At 37.0% G+C, this 27,309-nt stretch overlaps 1 protein-coding gene across 6 annotated transcripts in view; it reads right to left on the minus strand.

Annotated features, from left to right (window-relative positions):
- Nucleotides 1–1,598: 1,598 nt before the first annotated feature.
- Nucleotides 1,599–27,309, minus strand: part of LOC114145210 (CREB3 regulatory factor-like) — a 36,639-nt gene continuing 10,928 nt past the window's right edge. For all 6 annotated transcript variants that reach the window (XM_028018681.1, XM_028018678.1, XM_028018679.1 and 3 more), the window contains 9 exons: nucleotides 24,686–24,744; nucleotides 24,483–24,599; nucleotides 23,315–24,107; nucleotides 18,859–19,032; nucleotides 16,624–16,813; nucleotides 14,386–14,459; nucleotides 7,696–7,824; nucleotides 2,150–5,996; nucleotides 1,599–1,699 (listed from right to left, as the gene is read on the minus strand). In XM_028018681.1, the coding sequence (XP_027874482.1) occupies nucleotides 5,881–5,996; nucleotides 7,696–7,824; nucleotides 14,386–14,459; nucleotides 16,624–16,813; nucleotides 18,859–19,032; nucleotides 23,315–24,107; nucleotides 24,483–24,599; nucleotides 24,686–24,694 (1,602 nt within the window). In that variant the 5' untranslated portion in view covers nucleotides 24,695–24,744 and the 3' untranslated portion in view covers nucleotides 1,599–1,699; nucleotides 2,150–5,880. The remainder of the gene's footprint in view (nucleotides 1,700–2,149; nucleotides 5,997–7,695; nucleotides 7,825–14,385; nucleotides 14,460–16,623; nucleotides 16,814–18,858; nucleotides 19,033–23,314; nucleotides 24,108–24,482; nucleotides 24,600–24,685; nucleotides 24,745–27,309) is intronic.

Here is a 27,309-nt window from a genome sequence, read left to right on the forward strand (position 1 = left end):
AAAAAAAAAAAAAAGTTATTTTCTTGAACCGCCATGATGTTTTTGAGACTGGACAAAAACTCTCATACTAGCCGTTAGCTTTAGCTTTCAGGACAAACTAACATGGATTTTTACAAAATGAAGTTATTCAGTTCAGATGCTTATAACTTAGAGAAACACTCAGTGGCAGGCTTGCTTTCTTTTACTTTGTTTGCTGTAATTCCTCAACTCAGGTCATCTATTGGATAATCCCACACTGACAGTAACAACAAAACAGGTTTCCTCACCTATGATCTTAGTACAATTTCTATGCAAATATAAACAAATGTAGGAGTAATTTCAACAGCTTTAAACTCTCCATCGCCTCAACATTTTTAGGAGATGTAACTCGGACTCGATTTTCCCATGCATGTGAGAATCTGAGCTTTCCAAACTGTTTACATCTCTCTGTCCCTGCCCGACAGTGGCATCCAACAAGGAAGCAGGAACTGTCCAGTTTCTGCAGAGTCACAGTCCATATAAGGTCTGAGCTGCAGCGTGAGCCTGTGGCTCAGATGTGAGCATCAGGAAAGTGTTGTGTTTTTTTTTTTTTTTCTTTCTTTCCTTTTCAGTCACACATAAACAGGAACATTTCAGGGAAAGTAGCTGAGGAATGCGAGCGGAGACAAGAAGCCTCGCCAACTGAGGCTCCTCCCCGTTAAAGGGATATTCAAAGTTACAAAACGGCCAGCGAGACAAAAACCCTCCGCATGATGATGACTTCAGATGCACAAACTCTGCTGCCATGTTTACTGTTGACACTGTAAAACATTTGAAGCTGGTTTAACTTGAAAATGAAAGTCCACCTGCTGCCTTGAAAATGCAATTTAACTCAAGAAAATTGTTTTGGTTTTCACTCTGAAATTAAAGTTCATGAAGTTTATTTAACAACAAGAGACAAGTTGTCTAAACATTGTTTTTTTAAGATCATTAATCTTGAATTGTGAGTTTTAACTTAATGTTGGAATTTAAACCAAATAATTATTTCACAATATGAAAGGAATAAACTGTCCTCACCTGGTTAAAGAGCCACATTTCTCTATTATTTTACTCACATTATCAAGTTAAAATAACAACTTATTTTACTTTAGAATAATTTAAATTCTTGTTTCAAATTGCATGAACAAAATTTCTGATCTGATAATGAATTTTATTAAACATCACAACGAATTCAGCTCAGAAACATTTAGTGTGAACAGGACAATATCCTCAAGCTTTAAAATAAACATTTGCCTTAATAAAACACAAGAGTCAGATCAATGTAACGCTCTTCCATCTCAGGATACAGAAACAAGCCGCTAAGCATTCTGGGAAATAGTTCCCACTCCTGTCTTTTTCTTCTTTCAGTTTTTAAAGTGCTAACCTAAAAACTCCAGTTTATTCAACTCTTGGAGGTTTGACAAAATGAATAAAAAGTTAACAGAACTTAAGTTTATCTTTCACAAACTCACATTTAGGTTCAAAATCTAAAACTGGATACATTTATTTGACTTGAAGAGTAAAAGATAGTAGACACAACTAAATGCAGATCAAATGTTTTACAGTGTACATCTTGAGTTAAGTTATTATTACTTTGTTTAGTTTTTGGCACATAAATATAAATGCACGCAGCAGATGGATTTTTGTGTTGCAGCTGTGGAGCAATGAAGTCATCAGGAGAAACTGGAACCTGAAACTTAAACTTAGCTGGATCCATAGCGATGGATTCCAGCCACCCGGGCCACAGACTGTTTGTGCCGCTGCCATCAGGCAAGCGGTACAGGAATATACGGACTACAACAAACAGACTGAGAAACAGTTTCTTCCCCACAGCCGTCAGAGCCATTACTCCCTGCCGCTCCCCCCTCCCACACATAACCTCGCAGTCACACATACATATCCCCCATCCCCACACAGCCATATTGTTCTGCACTTTGCACTGTCACATTATCTGTACTTTGCCATAATTGGACCTGCTGCTACTTCTTTGGTGTGGTTGAGTGCCTTTAGTTAATTTAGTTGTATATATTGTTATTATTATTATTGTGTGTTTGCTTATTTATACTGTATATATTTGACCTTTTGCACGGGAGCTGCAATGGAAATTTTGTTGAATTCTGTTCAATGACAATAAATGCTATCTATCTAAAACTCCAGGAGGGCTGAGCAGCACTTTAAAACTCTGCCATAAATACAGATGTTTTAGTAAATATTAGGGACATAATAAGAAAAAATAAAAACAATAAAATTCCAAGAACTTATAATATTATGAGGATATAATTGTATGAGAACAAGGTTGAATAAAGTTAATGTATTAATAAAGTCATAATGTTACGACTTCATTATTATATTATTTCGGTTTTATTCTCATAATATTATAACTTTTTTTATCGCTCAACTGCGACTTTATTCTCATGTTAGTTTATTCTCAAAATATTGCTACTTTAGCCTTGTAATTTTATTACAGAAACAACCGTCCAGTTACCATGTCAACTTGAATGTCCTGCATATCAAATATAACCTTGAAATTTGACTCTCTGATCATAATATTCCATTCAAGGAAAAAAAATAACTCGCATGAATAAAAAATAAAAAACAAATCTGTTAGATCTAGATGGTCCTTATTTGCATTTTGGGCCTTTCATACAACGCCGTTTTCTACAGAAACAGTAATGAACTTCACCACCACAGCTTTCTCATGACCAACATCAAGCTCTGCAGGAGGGGAAATGTTTCTGTATGCTTTTCGGTCAGGAGGGGAACACAGCAGCTTTGGAGCGATGCATATGCGGGGAAAAAGCAGGAAGAAAACGTCTTTCCTAACCTTTCCCAGAGGTGATGTTACTGAGACTGAAGGTTTCATTAAATATTTTTGCTTTACTTGTTTGGCTGGCATGCGATGAGACACCAGACATTCCTTCTCCTTTCCCAGAAGCATTAAGCGTGGCACGGCAGTCGTAGGTGAGTTTTGTAACGCTTACAGGAATCAGGATCAGCTGTAATAACACAGGCCCCTGTGGCTTTAAGCTCCAGGCACTTCAGATAGGCATTATTATGCAAGCAAGCCGCCACCAACAGCGCCTGCTTGCAGGACAAAAACCCAGTCAGCAGTTACTGTCTCATGCTTCCATGCTAGATTTGCATTTCTGTAATTTTTTTTTTTCATCATATAGTAGCACCATACTGAGACAAACCCAAACTGTCTTTTGCTCGGAAGCAGCAGGCACCTTCAAGTCTTTGAATTAATATCTGTTTTTGCAGAAAGGTGCCAAAAAGTTGTTTTTTTTTCTCTTTTCGAGGATTTAAAACCCTCCTCAAAGGTGCTTATTTGCTCTTACCACAGTGCAATTCAAAGGATTATTGACTATCTTTTCTTTTTGTTGTGTGTCCAATAATTTTTACAGAGCTTGGACAGGTTGGCTTCAGCAAAGACCACAGACAAAGGCAGATTTCAAAAATCCTCAAGAGCAGCACCCACTTAGTGGGCTGCCGCGTCGTCAAGATAACAACAGAATCGAAACATTGACAAAAACAAACAAAAAAATAGACTTATTTGCTGTCTAGATCTACAAGTGTTTTCTCTATTGGTCATTGCAATTCAGGAAGTTGCGCTACATAACCAGGCCAGGGGTTGAGCAGAGGGCGAGGGGAGGCAGTGAGGAGACTTTTTCCCTTTTGTGGGTTTCAATGAAGCCACTGCAGATTAACCGGAGAAGCATCAGGCTCCACAGTGGCAGCTACAGCCAATATACGATGGAGAATTAGCCAGGCTAATAAAATACATAATTATTAGAATAAAGTTACAATCAGAGGTGCAGACGGTTAAAAATGCTCAAGAATCAATTTTAATAGAAATATGAAATAAGTTCATACTTCTTTCTGCTGCTTTTGTTTTAAATTTATTTTCTTCGTATTTAACTTTGTTTATTCTTCGTTCAATAAATAGAAACTCAAAATGCGTTTTAGTTGTACGTCTTTGTTCCTCCTATTTGGAAATAAACTAAACATCCGACTACGCGTCCGCTCGGCCACCGTTCTTATTTTAAATTATTCTTTGGTGTTTTTTTATTTAATAAGAAGCCACGCAGCTAAGCTAACCTGAAACAGGTAATTTAAGTTACAGAATTTTGTGCACAAACTTATTTTAGTGCAAATATAAACTGATGGAAGTTGTTTTAAATAAATGTTATATTTGATTGTCGTTTCTTCTTATTAGTCACATAATTTAAACAGAATCACAAAACTAGTAAAAAAAAAAATTATTTCTGAATTAAAAATCGTTTTTGAATTCAAGGTAACCCCAAAACTTTTAATCGAATCGATCGCTGGAAACTGAAAGATTTTCATCTCTAGTCGTAATATTATAAGAAAAAAATGGTAAAACAATAAATTTTAAATAATTTGAGAATAAGGAATAAAGTAGACATTTTATGAGAACTTCTACAAAAAATAACAATTTTTTAAAAATTATACTTTGGTACAATAAAAAAATACTTAATCTTTTAACAGCAGCGTCAAATTATTATCAGTAGCAGGACTTTAAACGATTCTTTAAACAGAAACAGAAGAAAGAAACAAACATCTTTAATAACTTTATTCTGGTAATATTGCATCTAGGGGTTGGTGATGTTATATTTCATGGTACTATTGTGATAATAATAAAAAAGATGGTAAAATATTATTTATTACTTATTCTTTAGGTAACTGGAAGGGACAGAATTGATGGCGCCACAAATACTGCTCTTTAAAAAATATTCCTATTTCAAATAAATTTCTGATTTTTATTACTAAAATGCACAAGGAGGCTTCAATTAATTATATTTTTGAATTTACTAATATTTGTTTATGCTGTTGTGGAAATAAAAAACAGGGGAGAAAATAATAAAAAATAACATGTCAGTCAGTTTTTTTTAGCATTAACTGAAATTTATCGAGACCAACAATAAGTCAAAATTTGTAAACGATACGATAAATGCCTAACCCTAGTTGCATCTTTATTATTTTAATGTTATGACTTTATTAAAAAATTAGTTATTGTAGAAATATGACAACAGTCAAAGTATTTTGATAGTTTTTTGTGATGGGTTGACACGGCGGGTCTGTGAGCGATTGTGATGTTTCAGCATTTCGGCAGTTACAGTCGTCTTTGGTCTGCTTAAATTAAGGTGCCGTTGTCACTTTCGCTTTTAGCTCTGCTTTCGTTTTGATGCAGTGGAGATGAACTGAAAAAAAGTGATTTTGGGGAGACGAGGGTTTATTAAAGCTCCAGAGGTTTCTTTAACAAATGGACCTCTGTTTCCGGGTCCCTCAAATGATTTCATCGGAGCTCAGAGGAATGAGAAAACACATCCATCCACTTCTGTGTTTTCTGAAACCGGGCTCCTCTCACTTCCTGGTTTCTGAGCTTCCTGTGTTTCCCCCCCTTGCCCTCGGCTCACTCACCCGCCAACAACTATGACTATCTACAAAACAGTGCAATGTCTATTCATAGGCACAATGGGATACAAATACAGCACAGGGAGGGAAACAGAAGCACTATACACTCTCATGCAGTATGTTACACATACGCCCACACACACACACACACACACACACACACACACACACACACACACACACACACACACACACACACAGACGGACAGGACACAGTAAAGACATCAGCAGCAGTTCTAGCCTGGTGGTGTTTGCGGTGCAGCCTGCAGCGACAGGGTGCTGCTGTTGAAGGAGAGCAGGATGGAAACAAACTCCCGTGTTGGTTTCTTCTTTCCCAGCCTCTTCTCCGCTCAGCTCTCACTCCGATGTGAGAGCAGAGGAGGTGCTTGGCCAGGTGGGTGCTGGGATGGGAGGACGTGGAGAAAAAAAACACAGGTGCTGGGTAGTTTAACCCGCCGACTCATCTCCGCCCTGCAGCGACTCCTTACGCTGGTTCTGACCGCTCGCGCTGGCATCCAGAATCCTTTGCACAAAGTCTTTGGTCCGCCCAGCAACTAGGGGACCTGCATGTGCCAGATGACATCAATTAAAGTAAGCAAGAAGGAAAGAAGATGAACAACAGAATTAGGGCTACAGCGATTAATCTGATTAATTGATTATTGAAATAATGGTTAAGTAATTTAGCAATCGATTAATCGTTAATAAACTCTAAAAAAGGCCATTTGCTAAAAAAAACAACACTCCTAGAACTCTAATTAAGCAAAAATATGTACATGTTACATTTAAAAGAAACGGAAAAAAACTGCGGCTGCCAAAACGATTAATCAGATTCATCGTGATGAATCAATTAATGAAGTAATTCTCAGCTAATGTAGTAATCAATTAATCCTTAACTGACGAATATAAACTCAAAATAGTGCCGTTGGCTGAAAGAGCAACACTCTTAGCTTAGCTGTAGTTAAGCCAAGAAAAATTACATTCTGCATTTAAAAGTGAAAAAAAAAAAACTAGGGTTGAAACAATTAATTGTAATGAGTCGCTAAACAAAATAATCACCAACTAATTTAGTAATTGATAAATTATTAACTGACGTGTATAAACTTTAAAAAAAACTTTTGCTGAAAGAACAGCACAGTAAGCGCAGAAGTTAAACCAAGAAATTTACATTTTGCATTTAAAACAAAAAACAAGTCCTGAAACGATTGATTAATGAAGTAATCATCAACTAATTTAGTAATCAATTAATCATTAACTGATAAAAGGCTACTTGCTGAAAGAATAATATGCTCAAAGCTGCAAGTAAGCCAAAAAAAATTACATTTTGCATTTAAAAGTAAAAAAAAATAAAATAAAATAACTTGAGACAATTAATTGTGATGAATTGATTAACAAAATATTTAATAATTGGTTAATCATTAATAAACTCTAGAAAAGGCCATTTACTGGTAGAATTACTGTCAGAACTCAACTTAGGCCAAAAAATTACAATACAAATTCAAAATACAAAAAATACTCTTAAATGAGTAATCAGAATAATTGTGATAAATCAACTAATGATATAATCATCAACTAAACTCGCAATTGATAAATCGTTAACTAAAACAAATAAAATCTAAAAAAGCCATTTGCTGAAAGAACAACGGCCTCAGACCTCTAATCGAGCTAAAAAAATTTACATTTAGCATATAAATAAAAACAATCAGATTAATCCAGATGAATTGATTAATGAAATTATCGTCAACTAATTTAGTAATCGTTAATCCTTAACTGACGGATATAAACTAAACAATTTGATGTACCCAAAAGCTGTAATTAAGCCAAAACTGTACAAAAATATATACACTTTGCATTAAAGATAAAAAAATATATACTTGCGCACCTTAAGTGGCATAAATTTGGCTTCATCTGATTCAAACTCTGTAGAAATAATAATCACCAGATCAGCTCTACACTGTATTTATTTTATGTTAAGCAGAAATGGTTGAACTTTCCAAATGCTGATGTTAAAAGTATTTCTTTAGCTACAGATGAAATCTTTGCTACAAATGAAGAAGCGAATGCTAAAGGAATATAATATGTTATTGCATTTTAGGCAATAAAATGTTTATTCTGTTATCTAAAAAAGGACTGCATTTATTTATTTACATCTTTTACATCTAAAATGCCAAATTTGAAAAATGTGCCAATTTTTTATTGTTAATTGCAACCCTAACCAGAATCTAAGAAAGTGATGATGAATCTGGGAACATTTCAGCGTCTCACCGCTGGACTCTTTAAGGATGTCTTCGAGACGTTGGGTCATTCCACGTTCGTCTCCATCTTCCTCCTCACTGCTTTCCACCCGCTGTCGGATCACCTCCTTGATCCGTAGCAGGGCTCCCAAGAGGTTTTCTGAAACATGGAAAAACAAGCTCCAAAGGTGAGCAAAGGTCAAATTTTGAAGACGAGTTTCTTAGGGTGTTTTCACTCCTGATAGTCTGGTGGAGTCGGTTGGATTAGGGAGCAAAATTGCAAACATTTGTTACATTTTCAGGTGGTGCAGTTCGCTTATGCATCAAACAATCCAAACCAAGTGAAGAACCTGTTCACCTCCTCACCTGGTGGTGGCGCTGCACTTAGAACTACTGAAGGAAATGACACAAAAACCCCAGAAGAAGACAAGATTCTTCTTCTTCATAAAATGCGGTCAGTAGGGTTTCTCTTTTTGTCAATGGTAAAAACTTCGACCACGGTTCGGTTTAAGTGAACTTTGGCGCTGCTTGAATGCATATGTGAATAACAAGTAGATGGCTCCAAAAGCAGGAAACGGACCGTAGCGCAGGGCATTGTGGGTAAATACAACCAAAACAAACGTAAGAGTCTAGCGCTAGCAGGAGAAAGGGCTTGTGATTTTTTACCAAAGCCAAAAGAGAAATCCTGCAACTGCTAAAATTTTACAGCATTCCATTTATGTTTACATTTTGTGAAGAAGGACGTTTTGCTCAGTGTCTTCTTCTGAGGTTTCTGTGGCGTTTTGTTTACTGGTTCTTGGTGCAGCGCCACCACAGGCAAGGAGGTGGACAGGTTTTTTAATTAGTTCGAATCGTTTGACACAGTGTAGTGTGGAAGCAGTGTAGTTTATCACCAATTGAACCGAGTCTACCGGTGAAAAAACTCTTCATCAGAAACCTTCTACTACACAATCACATGAAATTCACATGAAGCCTGAAATCTTTATGAATTAATTATTCTGCCCAGAATCCCAAGCACAAAGACAATGATCAGCAGATCAGCAGCTCTTCTAACGTTAAGCAGCAGTCGAAACTCTTTTCCACTTTAAGCTCGCCAAGAAACCTGCAGAAACTGCCGCCTCACATGGAAGAAGCATTTGAAATAAAACAGATCCTTTTTTTTGAAGAAATCTTTGGGTCGTTTTGTGAAACTGATGGGGGGCAGAGTGACCTGGAGCTGACTTCATCAGACACCAGAGCAGATTACAGCAGAAGAGTTATTCTGTTGTGGAAGATCCTGGATTGGGAAATGCTGGCAGCTTTCTGGAAATCTCGGATAAAGGTCAATTTCGAAACTGCAACCTGTTTGTGACCATAGAAACAATTTGTAACATTATTGAACAGTGTAATGACAAATTTTCTGTCTTCAATCCTTTCTGTGACCTTTGGTATTTCTGTCCAATAGACTGAACATATTTTTTCTAAAAATTATAATATTTTACAAAACATTTTTAATACTTTAGACAACATTTTTTTTAATGAAACTTGTTCCTGTTTTTAGCTCATATTTTATTAGTTCATTTAAATGTTATCACATTTCTTAATTACTTGTACTATTTCTGTGTTTTTTGTTTTACTTTGTTTTATCAAGTGAGATGACCTCTATATAATAAAAAATTATAAAATTTTCAGTGCAATCAACATTTCTCTTGTGCAAAAATTGTAGGTTTTTATATGTGTTTTTTTATTATGCATTAATATGCATATTTATTTGTCAAACATGCCTATTTTTTAAACTACACTGTCATTTTTCAAAAATGTTTTTATGAGCTTGAGCAACACCACAGAAACAGAAAATCTTAGTAAGTATTTTTGTCTAGTTTCTAGTGGAAATATCTTAGTACCTTTTAAATAAGACAAACTAACATACAAGTAACTTTTCAGCAAGATAAAGGAATTTGTTTTAAGTAAATAAATCTTTTAAAATCTAAAAGATTATTAGTTTCGCTGTGAGATCATTTAACTTATAAGAAAACATTTTTCCCGCATTGTAAGTGAAAAATCTGCGAGTTAAATTTGAATTTTTTAATAATATTCACTAATTATTGAAAACAATAACTTCTGTAAGCTCCTTTATCTCTGAAACGTTACTTGTATGCAAGTCTTGTCTTATTTAAACTGTATAAGATTTTTGCTGTAGAAATAAGACAAAAAAACTTTGTAAGATTTTGTGTTTTCACTGTGAACATAATGTTGTTCTCCACCGAGTAGCGTTGTCAAACTAATTTTTGTTTTGGGCCAAATCAAGATCATGAATACTCTAAAAGGGCCTGTTGTGCCAGAATGTATTGATAAAACCCATACACAAACTGTTAAAATATCAATTAATTCTGAAAATTAAATAATATTGTTGAACATCTTTCCAGTCCCTCCAGGATTCGGTGATTCTTTTTGTAATAAAAATCAAAGTGTTTGTGGTACTAATTTGGAAATATTTGGAATATCTGCGCTTATTTATAACGATAAATGCGACTTTTTATTACTCGCTGTGTAGATTATGGTCTATAATCTGACATCAATTAAGACTGAGGCATACATAATCTGCAAATTATGTATTAGCACAAAAAAGTGTGGGGATTTGTTGATTTTGTGTGAATTTCCATAATAATTCTCAAAAAACTGGAGGGGCTGATTGATGTAATTTGGCAGTAAACAGATAAAAACTACGTTAATTTGATTGAAAAAATAATATATAAGCACACGCAGTGTTTAGTCTGGAATCTAGAGGGCCACATAAAAAGCTACGGCGGGCCGGATTTGGCCCACGGGCCTTGAGTTTGACACATGTGCTGTAGAGAAACAAGGCAGTGAAGAAAGATGCTGACACATGAAAGATGTAACAGGAGCGCATGCAGCAGTGCAGCTACTGACATCTGGCTGCTCCACAAATCACATTTAGAAGCTGCATCTAATCCCCCGCCGGAGCGGGAAGAGCCTCGCAGCACCAAACTGGATTCTCTCTAATTAGTCAGCTGAGTGTCTCCCCGTCTGGACAACAAAGGTTCGGCTTTCACTCACGCACAGTTTCTCTGCATCAGCTTCTTTTCTGTGCGTCTACAAAACCACGGCCGTGGTTTAACTCTGCTGCTGACGGGGTGAAACATAAGCACCGCCTGCGATTCTGACTTCGCCTTCTGTCAGGTCACCTGACCTGAGTAAACATCTTCTGCCAGGCTGCGCTTTTTCCACATGGATGGGATAAAATTTCTGTAACCTGCTTGTCTTTGCTGGAAAGTTTAAGTATTTATGACACTGAATCACACAGTGAATTTGTAAGTTTCTGGGTACTGATGTCTTTTGGTGTTAAGTCTGCAGAGATGCAGAAGAGGAGCATCCAGAGCAAAACCGCCGGGCTGAGAAACGGTTTCTTCCCTTCAGCCGTCAGACTGCTAAACTCGAGCTGAAACTAATTCAGCTTCACCTCATAAAATATTTACACACAGTTTTTAATATACATCTCTCTATATATATCACATAAATTATTTTATTATGTATTTTTATTTTTTATTTGTGTGGTAGATTTCTTAATATTGGACCTGTGTCCGGATTTTGCACAACAAACAAAGATGAAATGCAAAAACTGAAATCTTAATAAGATAAAATATCTTAAATTAAGTTGATTTTTTTGTTTGTTTGTCTTGGTAAGATATTTTTCTTACTATAAATTGTTGCTGTTACAATTTTTTTGTCTTATTTTAAGAAAAACATGCCATGTTTTTCTACTTTTTTCTTATTTTTGAAAGATGACTTTTTGCAGTGTGATATGGCAATTAAAAAAATCCTGGAATATGAAGATATAGATAATGCACTGTTGAAACATTGCCAAGCATTTTTGGCTTAGTTTCTAGTGTAGATATCTTGGTACATTTAAAATAAGACAAAACCAACTCACAAGTAACGTTTAGTAAGATTGTTTTAAATCAATAATGACTTAAAATTGATTTAAAAACTACTAGTTTTCCACTGGCAGAATATTTCACGCACAAATATTGCTGTCAATTGATAAAAAAATTTTATGAATCACTATGCCTAAATTTGTATGTTTGAAATATAAATATAGACACAGTTGTGGTTTCTGCAGTAATGGTGAAAGCTCCTCCTCCAGTCGAATTGTAAATTAAAAAGCAGGTCTAACGGGGCTTTATTTTAACTTTTTATCACATATTTTTGTAGCAGACAGCAGGTAATGTTGTCTCCCTGTACTCAAAATCAACTGAGGGAAACTTACTCCACTATACATGCATACAAGTAGCAGCAAACCTATTCTGACTGATAAGACATATTTTATTTTCCAGTTCTTGGGTGACCCAAGAACTGGTTCCGCCCTTGTCAACTGCTCTTATCGAAAACCGCAACTGTATTCACGTTCTCCAAAAATGTTTTATTGTCTGAAGATTCTCAGTTTTCCAGGTTTTTACGTCCCACTCACTTCTGAAACGATGGTTTCGGCCCTGCCGGAGAGCTAAGGGAAGCAAAGTAGCATGTGAGGTTTAGCTGTGTTTGTTTAGGCCTTTTACCAAAAATAACTATTTCATAAAGCCGAAACTAAAGCAAAGAAACGCTGGACAAAGATCAGGAATGAGTGGAATGCTGAAAAATTTGAGGAAGAAGAAACCTAAGGAAGTAGAAAAGTGGTTATGCTGTAAAAAAAAAAAAAAGGCTTAACCAAACGAGCTAAAGAGGAGCAGGAGGAGGACTCAGGCGGGAAACTTGGCAGAGGAGAGGTGTTGATTAGCAGGAAGGAGGTGAAGTCACACTTCTCAGGTTTTTCCTCACTCTGTGTGTTTACATGCTCCGCAGTGGCCCTGTTACTATCAGCTTTCTGCTCTGGTTGGACTTCCTAAACGGGGCATTTTTTAAAGCAGATGGCTTCTCTGCGCCTTTTATTTCATTACTACAGCGACGGATTCTTCGCATATGTTAGCCGAGCTACCGCTCATCATCTGTTGCATGTCAGAGGATCACCGTGGATAAAAGCTGTTAGGCTTTGTAGAGACGTCTGTGTGCCTCCCTCTGCATTATTGTAGCAACACAGAGTGAAGGATTATGGGTATGCACTCAGGAGGCTGTAAAAAGTCTCAGGATTCAGCTCACAAACATATTTATCAGCAGTGATGTTAGAGGACGGTTGAAGTCTTGCTTCGAATTTCACAGTTGTGCTCAAAATAGTTCAGTGTTGTTAACCAATCACTCTGCGGTTGTGGTGAATTATTTACAACCTGCAATAACAGAACCAGCAGACCCAACAGTAAGCTGCTCATTCAGCGTCACAGAATCAATAACTGATGGTACGAAGGAAATTTATTTTCCTGTTTGTCTGTTCTGCTTATGAATAAACAGGCTGCTCTATGCCGTCTAAGATTATACACTGTAAAACATTTGAAGGTGGTTTAACTTGAAAATGAAAGTCCACCTGCTGCCTTGAAAATGCAATTTAACTCGACAAGAGCACATATTTATCTACTATTTTACTCACATTATCAAGTGAAAATAACAACTTATTTTACTTTAGAATAATTTAAATTCTTGTTTCAAAATGTATGAACAAAATTTCTGATCTGATGATGAATTTTATTAAACATCACAATAAATTCAGCTCAGAAACATTTAGTGTGAACAGGACATTATCCTCAAGCTTTAAAATAAACCTTTGCCTTAATTAAACACAAGAGTCAGATCAACGTAACGCTCTTCCATCTCAGGATACAGAAACAAGCCACTAAGCATTCTGGGAAATAGTTCCCACTCCTGTATTTTTCTTTTTTCAGTTTTTTTAACCTAAAAACTCCAGTTTATTCAACTCTTGGAGGTTTGACAAAATTAATAAAAAGTTAACACAACTTATTGTTCTTATCTCAATGTGATACAGTAGGAACTCAGGTACTTCCCGTTTCTGTTCCCTCTGTCTGCCGCTCTTTTTTCAGCCAGTACAACTGTTTAATCCATCGTTAACATAACATAATGTGGTTTTCCAAGCCGCCTTTAAATGCAACATAAGCTGTATGATCAGGTGTGTGTTAGAATCATGGCAGCAAACCAGAAAAAGGTAAAAAACTTTGCACAGTTTTTCCCCCACTGTAACAAAACCCAGTGTAACCCTTTGAGGACATTCATGATCTTGATTTATTTGTTTATTTGTGTATTTAAGGCTCTCCATTAGTCTCTACCGTAGTATTTTTCCTGGGGTTCACATCAACATTACTATAAAAATCCTTTACAAACATTCCTAAGAAGACATAAAGGTATTTCTTAAGACACAAAGGAAGTTGAATTAAACATAAAATTTAAACCAACTAGTTCAATAACTTACAAACATTACGAAAAGACATGAGAAAAATCCTATTTTCAACCACATCAGAACTTCAAATATACTGAAAGATGTGATCCAAAATGAAAATGAGTTTGACTAAAGTCCTAAAGGTTTCAGGGTTTAAAAAAAAAAAAAAGCACTTAAAAAAACAACAACCTACTATATACTTTCTGCAGAGGAAGAATCAATGGGATAAAGTTTTCTTCATGTTTTATTTAGAACAGTGCCTGCAGGGCTTCTGCTGGGTTTATGTGTGGAGTTTTAAGTTTTACTCGCTACTATTTTGAACACAGATATAGATTTTTAAGACGTTTAAAAGGTTCCTTTAGGCTCAGCAGAAAACCTCAGCAGTAAAGTGGCCACTTTGCTCACCGTACTCCTGGTTGAGCCCCCACAGCTTGATCTTGTTGGCTTCATGCTGGGCCTTCTTCTTCAGCCGGCAGGCCCTGAAACCCAGGAAAATAAGACCGTCATCCACTGGAACCGCCAACTCCGCTACAGGCTTTCCTTTCATCGCATGATCCCATTACCGAGCAACTGGTGGGATTTAGCAGAAGAAGCAAACTAAACAATGAGGAGTTCCTTAACCCTGCATTGTTCTTCTGACTCGCCGTCCTCAGGAGGGGATATCAGAGCGTTTGAAGATGAGATTAAAACAAACAGTTCACAAAGCAGATTGAACAGCCTCATGGGGATGATTCTCCTCAGAAAGCAGAGCGTTTCCTCCCGTCTTGCAGCTATGACTCAGTTAAATCAACCTGCAGATCAGAGCTGCTGATAGCTCAGGATTCCTGGAGCTTTAATATTTACACTTCTGTATTTACAGAGAGGAAGTTTATATGAACTCCCTGTATGAACAATAGTAATTAAATGAAATAAAATATTATGTTTTATTTACATATTTGTTGAAACTGTCACTATGTCGTGATGGTACGGTACGATACAGATGATCTGTGGAAAGATCGAGATCCTCTGCCTTCTTCCAGTGCCAATTAGAAACAACCAATCAGAGCCAGGAGGCGGGTCTTAGATGAGGCGACAAAATAAAAAATGTGAAATGATCATGACTCTGACACTTGGTTGAGAATATGAGCATTTAGTGAGTTAAAAAGTGGAGCAATCACAACACAATCAGCATTAACAGCCAATATGTTGCTCTTTGTGTTATTTTCAAGTTCTGCTTTTCACATTTTACAACTTTACTCAAATGCATTTGCTTTGTTCTTGTCATTTTTGGTATTTTGGTTCATTTCTGAAGAGGACCCCAAACTTGAACACTCGTGACCCTAAGGGAGGCCCCGACCCCAACTTTGAGAACCCCTGTTTTAAGCAATGACAATATCAATTTGGCCACTAAAAGGAGTGAGTATACTAAGGGTTATAGTTAATATTTTCCTGAGGATTAAGTGAATGCATCAAGCATTTTTTACTTTGAAGTAACTGGGAAAGAGCACCAGAGGGAAGGACTGCAAGCGGTCAGGATTATGTTGCTGTGACCCTTGACCTCAGATCAGACAGCCACAATATGAATTCACAAAGACAAGATTCTTCCCAAATGAAATATCTGCATGTTCACATAAAACATAGGCCCTCTGACATATTAAAGGAAAAGAGAAACAAAAACACTTTCCGTCTTAAGACAGGGTGTTTGTGTTTGTGTAAGATAAGCCTAAAATCCTCTTCATTATTACCGTCCCAGATTCTGAATTTTGCCCCTCCCTTACTGCAGAAATGAACTTCCCATGACCCGGCTGTCTCTTCTTGTCTGTAACTCTGGGCTTAGTTTATTTCCTTTCATGCTTCATCTCTCCATCGTTTCTTCTTCCCCTGACATTTTTCATGATGATATCAACATCTGGCTTGCTTAAATCTCAACATATTTAGGCTTCAGAAGAAATATGACTGACATCTTTTCCATTTCTGTTGGAAAAACTACATTTTGAGTCATTGTGAACAGAAGAAAAACTGCCTTAACAAGCCTAAATAAAGAGTTTTCACACTTTTATCCACAGTAAAAGTTAGACTTTATACCAAATACTTTTTGACTCTTACTTGAGTAATTTCTTTGACAGCAACTTTTTACTTTACTTCGGTAAATATACGTTGTAGCAGTGCTACTCTTGCTTGGTACAATTTTTCAGATTACCCAAAATTTGTACTCAAGTAAGAGTAATACTACTTCAGTATATTTTTACAAAGGTAAAAGTAAAAAGTAGCCTTCCAAGAAATCACTCAAGTAAGAGTACAAAAGTATTTGGTAAAAAGTCGACTCACCTACTGATCAAATTATCAACCATTTAATATTTAAAAATTACATAATCAGACAAATCAAAATATAAAGTTTAGTGAAATTTGTGGTATTTAAGGGCAAAAATAACAATAATTCATATTAAAAAAAACAGCAAAATCAGGCAAACTAAGTTTTTTTCCAAATCATTTTCTTTCAATAAAAAACTTATTAAACTTTAATAAAAACTGCAGGTTTGTGTCTCTGTCTGGTGTCTGCTCCACCCACTGGGAACTCAAAACTCTCATTCATGCTTTAGAGAAATAAACAAAAACGTCAGAAGTAACTCTCCACAGACGACGTTACACTGAGGATCGTCTTACCTGGACGCCAGCTTGTTCTTCTCCTTGCGGGATCGCGCTCGGGCCACGGCGGGCAGGTCGTTGACCGGGCCCATGCCCTTAATGGCAGCGTTGAGCTTCTGCAGCTGCTCTCCGATGTTGTGCAGCTTCTGAGGGTTGGGCGTCAGGTCGCTGGCGTCTGTTTTTCGCGCTTTGCGGCGCCCTTTCTTGCCTGAACAAGGAACATTGGAATCAACTCGTGGCCTTATTGTTAAAGCATCAACATTTTTCTTCCTGATGAAATGATAATACAATACACATCCTCTGATGTTTCAAAGGGCTAGGTTAATATAGAATAATATTAGGTAATTTCTCTTAGCAGTTTGCAAAGAAACTTTTTGGCTTCCTTGAACAAGTTAGTATAGGTCTATGGGCTTTACAAAACATGTTCATTACATTTTTTGCCCAAAATAATTCTTAGATAATGAGGTTTTACTCTCCATTCTGTCTATTCTGAGGTGTTCTGGGGTGTCTTATCACTTTAAATAAATAAGCCACGCAACACTACTCAACGTTTACATTTACACATGACAATGGCTGCAAACCATACATCTTTGAAAAGCAGAAGTGGAGCCTCCTGCACAATCAACAAAAATGCAGCAAGTGGTTTCTAAGTGGTTGTCTTTTTACTTATAAAGACAACAAAACACTTGTCTTTTCCAGCAGCCATTGTACTCCACGTACAGTGGTAAAACCAGCTGACCAAACGTAATGGAGCGCCACTGAGGTTGCTAGGTGACGGCAAAGTGCTTGTCGATTATGACTCAACAATCGGGAAGTTTTTGAAACTGTTCATTTTCCCCAACACCAAAAATATTAACATATTGCCAAAAACTGGCTGTTTTTTTTTTAAGTGGTTGGGCAGTTTTTAGAAGCAGTAGAGATCCAAATGGAAGAATAAAAATGTGAATTTTACAAAACATTACTCTTCATAGTAAAGTAATGAGCTCCTTTGACGTGTGGTGTTTTAAAAAATTTTTTTTGGGATTTTCATTAATTTAAACTACAATCAAATATTTGAATATTATCATTTTTTTGTGATCAACATGGTGCCATTTTCCAGACATTTTAAACCAACTATCCATGAAATCATATCTGCAAATATGTAGGCTTACCTGTTAATGTTCTGTAATTTGCCTGAGTAAAAGATATTTTTTATCTTTTGTTCTGAGATTGGGTACCAAAACTGGCTCCAGCCCAGGAGCCCTTATTCTTCTAAATCCGGCCCTGATGGTAGCTGTAAAAACATCCCTGAACTTCAGCCATTAGCAGGCTGTGACTTTAGTGAGCTAAATTAGATTAATGGCCTGTATCACACTGCAGTGTGCTTGAGATCACGGACTGCTAAGCTAATGCTCTGCAACAGTTGGGTCTGATGTAAGACTCACTTATCAGTGAGTACTAAAATATTCAAAGCTTGACATAAAAGTTGCATGTAGGACACAGGCTGAATGTGAGAAGGAGGAACTGGGGTGATTACAGCTGTCAGTGTAAAGACTCCTGCTGCTCTCTTTTAGTGAAGCTTAAACTCACAGTTCTGGTTTCACCTCTGTAATTACGTCTGCAATTACCAGCTGATTAATCAGTTATTTCATCACAATTCATAACTGGCTCCCAGTTTGACACACAAAATCCCAGTGGTGCTCACAGAAAATTTTTAGAGGTGACCTGGTCTGGTCACCTCTATGAAAAGAGACATAAAAAAAACCCAAAATTATATTTTTATTTATTTATTATTTGTATTTTTATTTATAAAATTATATTTATATATAATTATGTAATATTCTATACATAATTGTAAATATACAAATATATAATATTTAATTTGATCAATTTATTTATTTATTGGGTTTTACATTTTTGTTTTGATTGAAGACAATGACCCTGTATTCCTTTCTATGCCCTAAAAATGGTCACTTTCCTAAAATACCAAAAATAATGGCCGGAGTTACTAAGTAATTTTTTATATTTTTTCCCAAAAGTGAATTTAGCAGGGGGAAAAAATCACCTCCTTAATTTTCTTTGGCCTAAAGATGAGGCCAAACAAAAAAAAACTCCTGTCAAAAAGTGACTTAGGTCATTACTTTAGGACGATGAATGAATGAATCCCAGTGGCTGGTCAACATTTTTCACGAGGGGGCCTTGGGCCCCTCATGGCCCCCTCTTGGGGTCGCCACTGTTGTATCCTTTTTTCCCCTTCTCCTAAATGTTGCTCACCCTCGCGGCGGTACAGCGTGCTGGGTAGCGTGCTGGAGCTCCAGGACAGAGACCAGTGGACGTTGCTGCCCAGCTTCTTCTTCGTGGCCGACTCCCGGGAGCGTCTGTACTCCCAGAAACAGCGACGCTTAGCCGGGCGCTCGCCTGGTTGCCTCGCTGGCTTGGGCTCCACCTCTGGAAAAACACACAAAAACAGGAGGCAGAATTAGAACAGAGACTTTTGTTTTTTCCCAATTTACTCTGACCTCTTCTTGAATTCAAAGATTATATCTATTCCTAAGTGCAACCTTGTAGAACTAACCACATTCTTCAGTGTGTAAGTTGTTACTGAGGGAAGCAACTTAAGGTTTACTTATATGAGAAATGTGTAGAAAAAGGAAAGTCATCAGTTCTCAACATGTCATACCAACTTATGCAGCCAATGATACATTAAATCCATTTTCCACAATCTATTGGTTAATTGTAAGAAATGGAGTAATGACCAGCAGAATTAGGGAAGTACCTAGATACATTTACTCAATTACATTTACTTGAGTACATTTTTTGTGTATGAGTATTTTTACTATGCTGTACTATTAACTTTTACTTGAGTAATTTTATTATGAAGCATTTCTATTCTTACTTGAGTAAAATTTCTGGATTTTCTACCCACTGAATGAAAATTAAAAAATGTTTTAACCAAAAACTCACCAGACAGACACACACTTGCAGTTTTCTTTGTTTGTTTCTTTACAGTTTCAAGTTTTTTATTGAAAGAAACTGATTTGGAAAAATAAATTGCCTGATTTTGTTATTTTTGCTACTTATAGGAATTATTATCATTTCTGTTCTTAAAATACCAAAATTTCCACTAAACTTTATATTTTGGTCTGTCTGGTGATGTAATTTATAAATATTAAATTATTCATAATTTGATCAGTTACTCAGTACTTGAGTAGACTTTTTTTTATTCTTACCTGAGTAATTTCTTGGACAGCTACTCTATACTTTTACTTGAGTAAAAATATGTTGAATTAGTGCTACTCTTACTCAAGTATAGTGTTTGAGTACGACCGACCTCTGATGACTACCAATAAATTATAGCTACCACTGGAATGTACTTCAGTAATTTCTGTAGCATGTGCGTATAGTGTTATAATATTACACACTCTCTATCGATCCATAACTTAAGTGTTGCTAGATGTTTGCATCAGATAAGTGGCCCTTCACTTGAGGCTTTAGCCTCAAGTTGAATTATTAACCCAAATTTTTAAAAAGAGAACAAATAATAACCAGAGCATGCAAAATATCTAAGCCTGTTAAGGATCATCAGAATTTCAATTATTCTAAAGTAAAATAAGTATCTATTTTAACTTGATATCAAGGTAAAATAACAGAGAAATGTGGCTCTTTAACTCGGTGAGGGCAGTTTTTTTCTTGCATATTGTGAAATAATTATTTGGTTTAAATTGCAGCATTAAGTTAAAACTCACAATTCAAGATTAATGAACTTAAAAACCAACGTTTAAACAACTTGTCTCTTGTTGTTAAATTGACTTCATGAACTTTAATTTCTGAGTTAAAACCAAAGCTATTTTCTTGCATTTTCAAGGCAGCACTTTCATTTCCAAGTTAAACCACCTTCAAATGTTTTACAGTGTGTTTTGCTTTCAACTAGAATTGTACAATTCTGATTTTGTGAAACCTGTTGAAAAGAAACAAAATATCTTAAGTCAGTGGTTCCTTTTTTTGAGTGATTAGAGAAACAGTGATGAAACCGTCCCGATGCTGAATCCGACCCCCGAGCTTTTCTATTAATAGTAAATGTCACTCTCTCTATAGAAGTGGAAAACATTGACAGCCATATATAAGACAATTATTAGAAGAACAACCTAAAAAATCTGAGCCCTAATCATAACTGACAGGTTTTTAAGTTTATATTCCTGCCTGTATGAAATCATGCTGGGAGCCTTAATCCACCAACACAGGCTTCATGTCCAAATGAAAAGCTAGCACCAGCAGAAAGCACATATACTGTTTCATGGACAGATGTCACTGTAGATTAGCCTCAGGCATCCAAAGCCACAAATAATAGCTTCATAAATAAAATAAATCCGCCACCGGGACAACAAAAGGAGATGCTTCTCCACACCCCAATAAAATCCTGCTTTGATGAAGATGTTCTAGTGAGAGCAAATCTGATTTGCACAAACAAAACACGAAGTCCGAGAGTTTTTCCATTAGCCAAGTGCTTCCAGATAAACACACACACACGCACGCAGGCATGTCCGCAGACACACACACACACAGCTTATGTAACATAATGTCATCTGGTCCAGTCTGCAGATAACACCATTGTCTACATGTTCACATTCTCCCCTCAGCTCAATCTTTCCATCCCACACAGACATATTCTGCCCTTCCACTCTTCCCTCAACCTCCTAAATTCACAAACTCAACCACCCATTACAGACAAGATTATCTGGATAAATAGACACCAACTCTGCGGAGAAGAAAAATGGAGAAATTTGACTCCAGCTGTGGTTTGGGATCAAGATACATCCCCTTGTTACCTTTCAGTAGGAGGCCTAAGCTTTGTTTATTTATGGGAGGAGGAGGGATGGTAATCGGAAGGAGAGTGGAAAAATAAAACAAAATCTACTCTGAAGATCTAAACATATATATGTGTAATATAACATATGAAATAGATTTGTTATATATAATCTCTTCATTATAAATTTAAAATCTGCAGCAGTGGTCTATCTCCAGCAGCTGATAGCAGCCAAGCAGCTAATATAAGCTAGCATAAACTAGCTAAGCCCTACCACCAGGCTTAGCTAGTTTTCTGTGGGAAACCCTGTGTATTACAGATACATATAACATAAATATGTAATATAGCATATCAGAAATATATGTTATATTTAATTTGTTCAGTTTCTGCAGCAGTGGTCTGTCTCCGGAAGCTGCCAGAAGCTAATATAAACTACCGGTAGCATAAACCATCGGGCTTAGCTACAGTAGTTTTCTGTGGGATCTCTGCATATTACATATTTATTCAATAAATCAATAAAAAAACATTTTAAATGTCAAATATAATTTAAAAACACTTACTGTTTGCAGGTTAGTGATACAAATCACATGGATATCATAATATTTGTACAAAATATGATAAAACTTTAAACCCATTTCACCCACCGCTAGCTGCTAAGCAAAATATTTCTTCAAAAAACACTTCAGGTTAACTAATGAATCCTAATGAATGCATGCTCTTCGTTAGCAAGTTAACTACCTGATGTTTGTAGGTTAAATTTCACACAGGTATATACAGTAAATCTCCTGATATGTAAAATGAACCAACCCAGAGCTGCTCCCTGGTAATTTATTTATTATTATATAATTTATTTCTTAATTTATCATCTGGTATGGACCCAGATGAAACAAGACATTTATGCACTATATAAAAAAAACACATGACTTTTTTAAATCACTTTTTTCACATTAAACCAGATTAAATATTTCCCGTTTCAGACCAGTTAAGATTACTATAATTATTTATATTTGCTAAATACAAGAAGTTTAGATTTTATTCTGAAAATATTGGAACATGCGTTTATTTCCGGTGAAACAGAGCTGCTGTAAATACTGTTTGGTTGTACGATCTCCCTCTTTATTATGTTTGATGCTGGTTTTCAGATGTGGAACATTGTGCAGGTCTGCTCTTGTTGCACGTTCAGGTTCTGGTTTATTGGCACCAGAACAGTTAGCAAGTCACAAAGATTACGGTGTGGCTCAAATCCCGCCAATTGCAGAAGTAGATATCACAGTTTGAAACTGGGTTCACATTCTGGAAAACAAAGTCTACTCTGCAAATACACAAAATCTTACTGATGTCATTGCTTTGGATTACATGTCCGTATTGCCAGGCCTTTTTCAGGTTTATTCTCGATAATGAGATCTCTGGTCCAACCACAATCTCACATTATTCTGGTGCAAAGATTTGCACTTTTGTAGGATTGCAGTGGGACAAAGATGAGCAACAACGTCACTGCAAAAACTTGAAAATAGTCAAAACTAACTTACAAGTAACTTTTTAGTAAGAAATGGGAGCTTGCTTTAAGTAATTAATTCCTTATAATTGGTAAAAAGTACTAGTTTTGCTGGCAGATTATTTCTCTTATAACATGACATTTTTCCTGTAAGTGAAACAATCTGCCAGCAGAACTAGTATTTCTTATCAATATTCAGAAATGATTGACTAAAATAAGCTCTTATTTCAAGTGTAGTAAGATTTTAGCATTAGACACTAAATATTAATATACTTTGTAAGATTATTTGATTTGAAAACTTGTAGTTTTTATTGCTTGTTTTATAATTGCTTGTTTTATCATTTATATTTATTATAAACACTTTGACTGAACTGGGCTGCACAAATAAATAAACTTGACTTTGCCACGCAGACCATAAAGCCAAAACTCACCACACTCAGTTTCTGAGGAGCTCGAAAGTTCAGCCTCCACCGCCGTTTCCTCCGCCCCTTCCTCCTCCTCCTCCTCCTCTTCTTCCTCCTCCTCTTCTTCCTCCTCCTCCTCATCATCCTCCTCCTCATCCTCCAGCTCTGTGTTCGCCTGGCTGTCCTCGCTGCCCTGCACCTCCTGCTGAACCTCAGCCTCCTTCGCCTCCTCCGGCGGAGCGCTGAGCGCCGGCATGGCCGCCTTCTCCCCTCCCTGGCTCAGAGAGTAGTTGTGTTCCTCGCTGCAGTGCTCCAGCGCCAGCCCTGATCCGGCTGCCACCGCTTCCTGTTCTTGCCCCTCCTCTTCCTCAGGCGCCACCTGATATACCTCCACCGTACACTCCCTCGACACCTCTTGGTCGCGTTCGTCTCCCATCCCCATTCCGGCGGCGCACAGCTCCCTCTGTGTTGCCACGGTAATGGAGCCACGTGGCGACTTCATCCCCGCCGCTGTGACCTGGACTTCCTGGGTTATGGGAGGGGCCGCGCAGCCGTCCCTCCTCTTCTTCCACTCCTCCTCCTCCTCCTCCCGACTCCTCCCCCAGCGGCCCATCAAGATGGCGTCCTCGGAGCACGCCAGCAGCTCCCCGCCGACTCCGAGGCCCAGCTTGGTGTAGCGGGCCATCTCGTCCAGCGCGGACACGTCCCAGCGCTCCGGATGCTGGTCCTCGCCAAAACCGCCGTCATCCACCAGGTCGCTCAGCAACTCGAAGGGCCGTTTCCTTGGCGACGCTGGGGAGCCCAGCATCAGGAGCACGCTCTACAGCAGGCAAGCAGAAGATAAAAAAGATGCATCGCTTTCAGACCTCAAATAATCCAAAGAAAACAAGTTTATATTCATTTAGAAGCAACAATACTAATGTTTTAACTCAGGAAGAGTTCAGAAATTAATATTTGGTGGAAAAACCAGGAGGTTTTAAATGGGCTTTCAATGGCTAAAACTTAACTTCATGTTAAAATGTTGATTTGATCGTGGGATTCTTATTTTTTAAGCCAGATTTAGTTTGAATTATGGTGCAAATTCTAAACTAAATAGTTTATTTCACAACTCAAAGAGAATCGATAAGTGATATCGATGATGGAATCGGTATCGCTAAATTCCCATCAATTCCCATCCCCCATCCTGGTCTCCTACCTGATCATACTCAGTCCTGCCCCCTTGTGGCGACATGGCCAGCGGGCAGGTGCTCAGCAGGCCCCTGTGGCCCCCGTAGGCCTCGCCAAATGCAGGCTCCATCCCATTCATACCCGGCTGCAAGCGGAGAAGCGGAAGAAGGTGAGAAACTCTGAACATGTAGGCCAAGCGCAGCGAAACCGTGAGGGACGGAGAGGCTTTACCTGAGGCATGCCCGAGGCAGGAAGGTGTCAGGATGTGGACACGTCAGATCAGGCAACTTCTGCAGCAAAAACAAAACTCAGTTTTTATTTCAAAGACGAACTTGAATCGCTAACAGCTCTTCTGTGTGTTTCCACGCTGCAAAAACACAAAACCTGACAATGTGGGGTTTTTTTTAGAATAAACATCTTAATACACTTCAAATAACAAAACTAACAAATGTTCTGCAAGATGAAGTGGCTTGTACACTGTAAAACATGTGAAGGTGGTTTAACTAGAAAATAAAAGTCCACCTGCTGCCTTGAAAATGCAGTTTAACTCAACAAGAAAATAGTTTTGGTTTCAACTCAGAAATTAAAGTTCATGAAGTTGATTTAACAACAAGAGACAAGTTATCTAAACATTGTTTTTTAAGTTAATTAATCTTGACTGGTGAGTTTTAGCTTAATGCTGCAATTTAAACCAAATAATAATTTCACATTATGCAAGAAAAAGCTGCCCTCACCTAGTTAAAAAGGTTAAAAACATTTTTGTTTGCTGTTGCCTACTCTTAGAATGTGTAATTTTTATTTATTTATCTACTTATTCTTATTTATAAAACTTTTTAGAGGTAATCTGTCTAATTTTAATCTATTTGATGTGTTTATTTCTTGTTTTCATCTTCTTTATAAGAGATATATCAGTGATTTGCGGTCAGAGGAGGCAGCTGAGGCAGTCATCATGGAAAAATAACAATGATAAAATCATTTATATTGCTATTTTCACCCTGTGGTTTGTACTGTAAAGTATGTAATTTTCATTTAGCATAACCAACTCTGATTATTTTTTCTTCAAAATCACTGAATTTTCGCATTTTCCCATTTAAATGCTTGGAAGCGCAGCAGGTGAGGCAGCAGCGAGCTGAGCCTCACCTGGGATCGCGCAACCTCTCGCTAACTGCCTTTCTACGGGAGCATGCTAATCCTGTCTGCACGTCGCCAATAAAATGGTTAAAAACACTTAATATATAAACTGATTTTATGTATATAATGTACAGTGTTTATTTTGTCACCAACTGTGTGTGTAACGTGTTTTGTGGGCTGAGGAGCGATCATAAACGGCAGAGAACAGATTCGAGGTGAGGCAGGCAGTTCTCTTGCCTCATGGCAGGGGGCGCTCATGATCCCGGACATTGTGACTCCACAAACGCAGAGTAAGAGACGGTAACAGCAAGCTATGGACGGCATGTAAAAGAATTGTGTTTTTGCCCTCCAGCGTTATCCGCATGCACGAAATTTTCTTATGTAAACAATAACATGCAGGGGGTCTATATTTGTATATCTGTATATCTGATTTGTATATATATTTGTATATCTGATTATGATTAAGTCAGTGCCTCACCAGCATTGCACCTCAGCGCACGTCCCTGTCACAAATATATATATTATTGCTGCAAAGTTATTTAGAAGTTAGTTTTTTATTTAAAGTGTACTAATATTTGCACTAGAAACTATAAATACTTGGTAGGATTGTCTGTTTTTGCATAAGAAAAAGAAGTTTTTACCAGAAAAAACCATTTAAATTTAACTGAACTGGTGGAGTTTTGTTGTGGAAAATATTTCATACTTGTTGAATCTTGTCTCAGTCGTCTCCCACTTTACCACCTCAATGTTTTTATTTGTTTCTATTATGCTACAGTGTTTTACATTGCTCACATTTTTAAAGTTGGCTGCTGTTAGTAAAATGATGAATGGGATAAATGGTCTTGACCATATTTGGCTGTAGTAATGTGATATAATGTGAAAATATTAGATCTTAAACGGGACGTATTGTGAACAATTTCATGTTGTTGTTATTCCGTTTCAGTTTCTACTGCTTCTAAAAACAGCCCAACCGGTTCTTTTAAAAAAAACACTCCGCTGTTTTCTGCCAATAAGTTAATGTTTTTTGGTGTCTGGAAAATTTCTTCCTTGTGTAAAATTTGTGGGTACAGAGACATGCAGACGGGTAGCGTCTGCAGACTCAGTCCCCTCTCTCTGCAGAGCAAAAGGAGACGTGGCTCATTTTCCGCGAAGATAGAAAAGATCAGACAAAGTCCCAAAAATTAAGAAAATTGGGCAATATTTATCAATTCGCCCTACGTAGCCAAATTTTTAAAAATGAAGATAAAAGTTAGTTTAAATTTAAATTTAAAGGACAGCACATCAAGCAACCTTACATGTTCAAAACTAAGCAACCGTTGGTTTGTACGTAGGTTAATTTGCAAACCCAAACCTTTATGAAAGGACACACACACAGAAAATAGCTGAATTACTGTGACTATAAACAATAAAACTATATTAGAAAAAGCTAATTCTCCAAAATAAAGCAGGTTGATCTGATTTCTCTGTGTTTTTAAATCCCATTGAGAATGTCCATTTATTCAGATCACTAAAGCTGAGGTAATAATCAATTTTGGATGCAATTTTGCACACAATAAAAGGTAACACTTTATTTGAAGTGGTATGTATAAGACTGACATAACAGTGTCATGAACACAAAGGAGTCTCCATGAATGTTTACGACTGTTGTCATGAAGTGTCATTCGGTAAATAATGACACTTTAATACAAAGTTGCATTAAAAGTTTAATTAAAAGTGTCAACTTT

This window comes from Xiphophorus couchianus, chromosome 5 (assembly GCF_001444195.1).
Source record: "Xiphophorus couchianus chromosome 5, X_couchianus-1.0, whole genome shotgun sequence".
Lineage (NCBI taxonomy): Eukaryota > Metazoa > Chordata > Actinopteri > Cyprinodontiformes > Poeciliidae > Xiphophorus > Xiphophorus couchianus.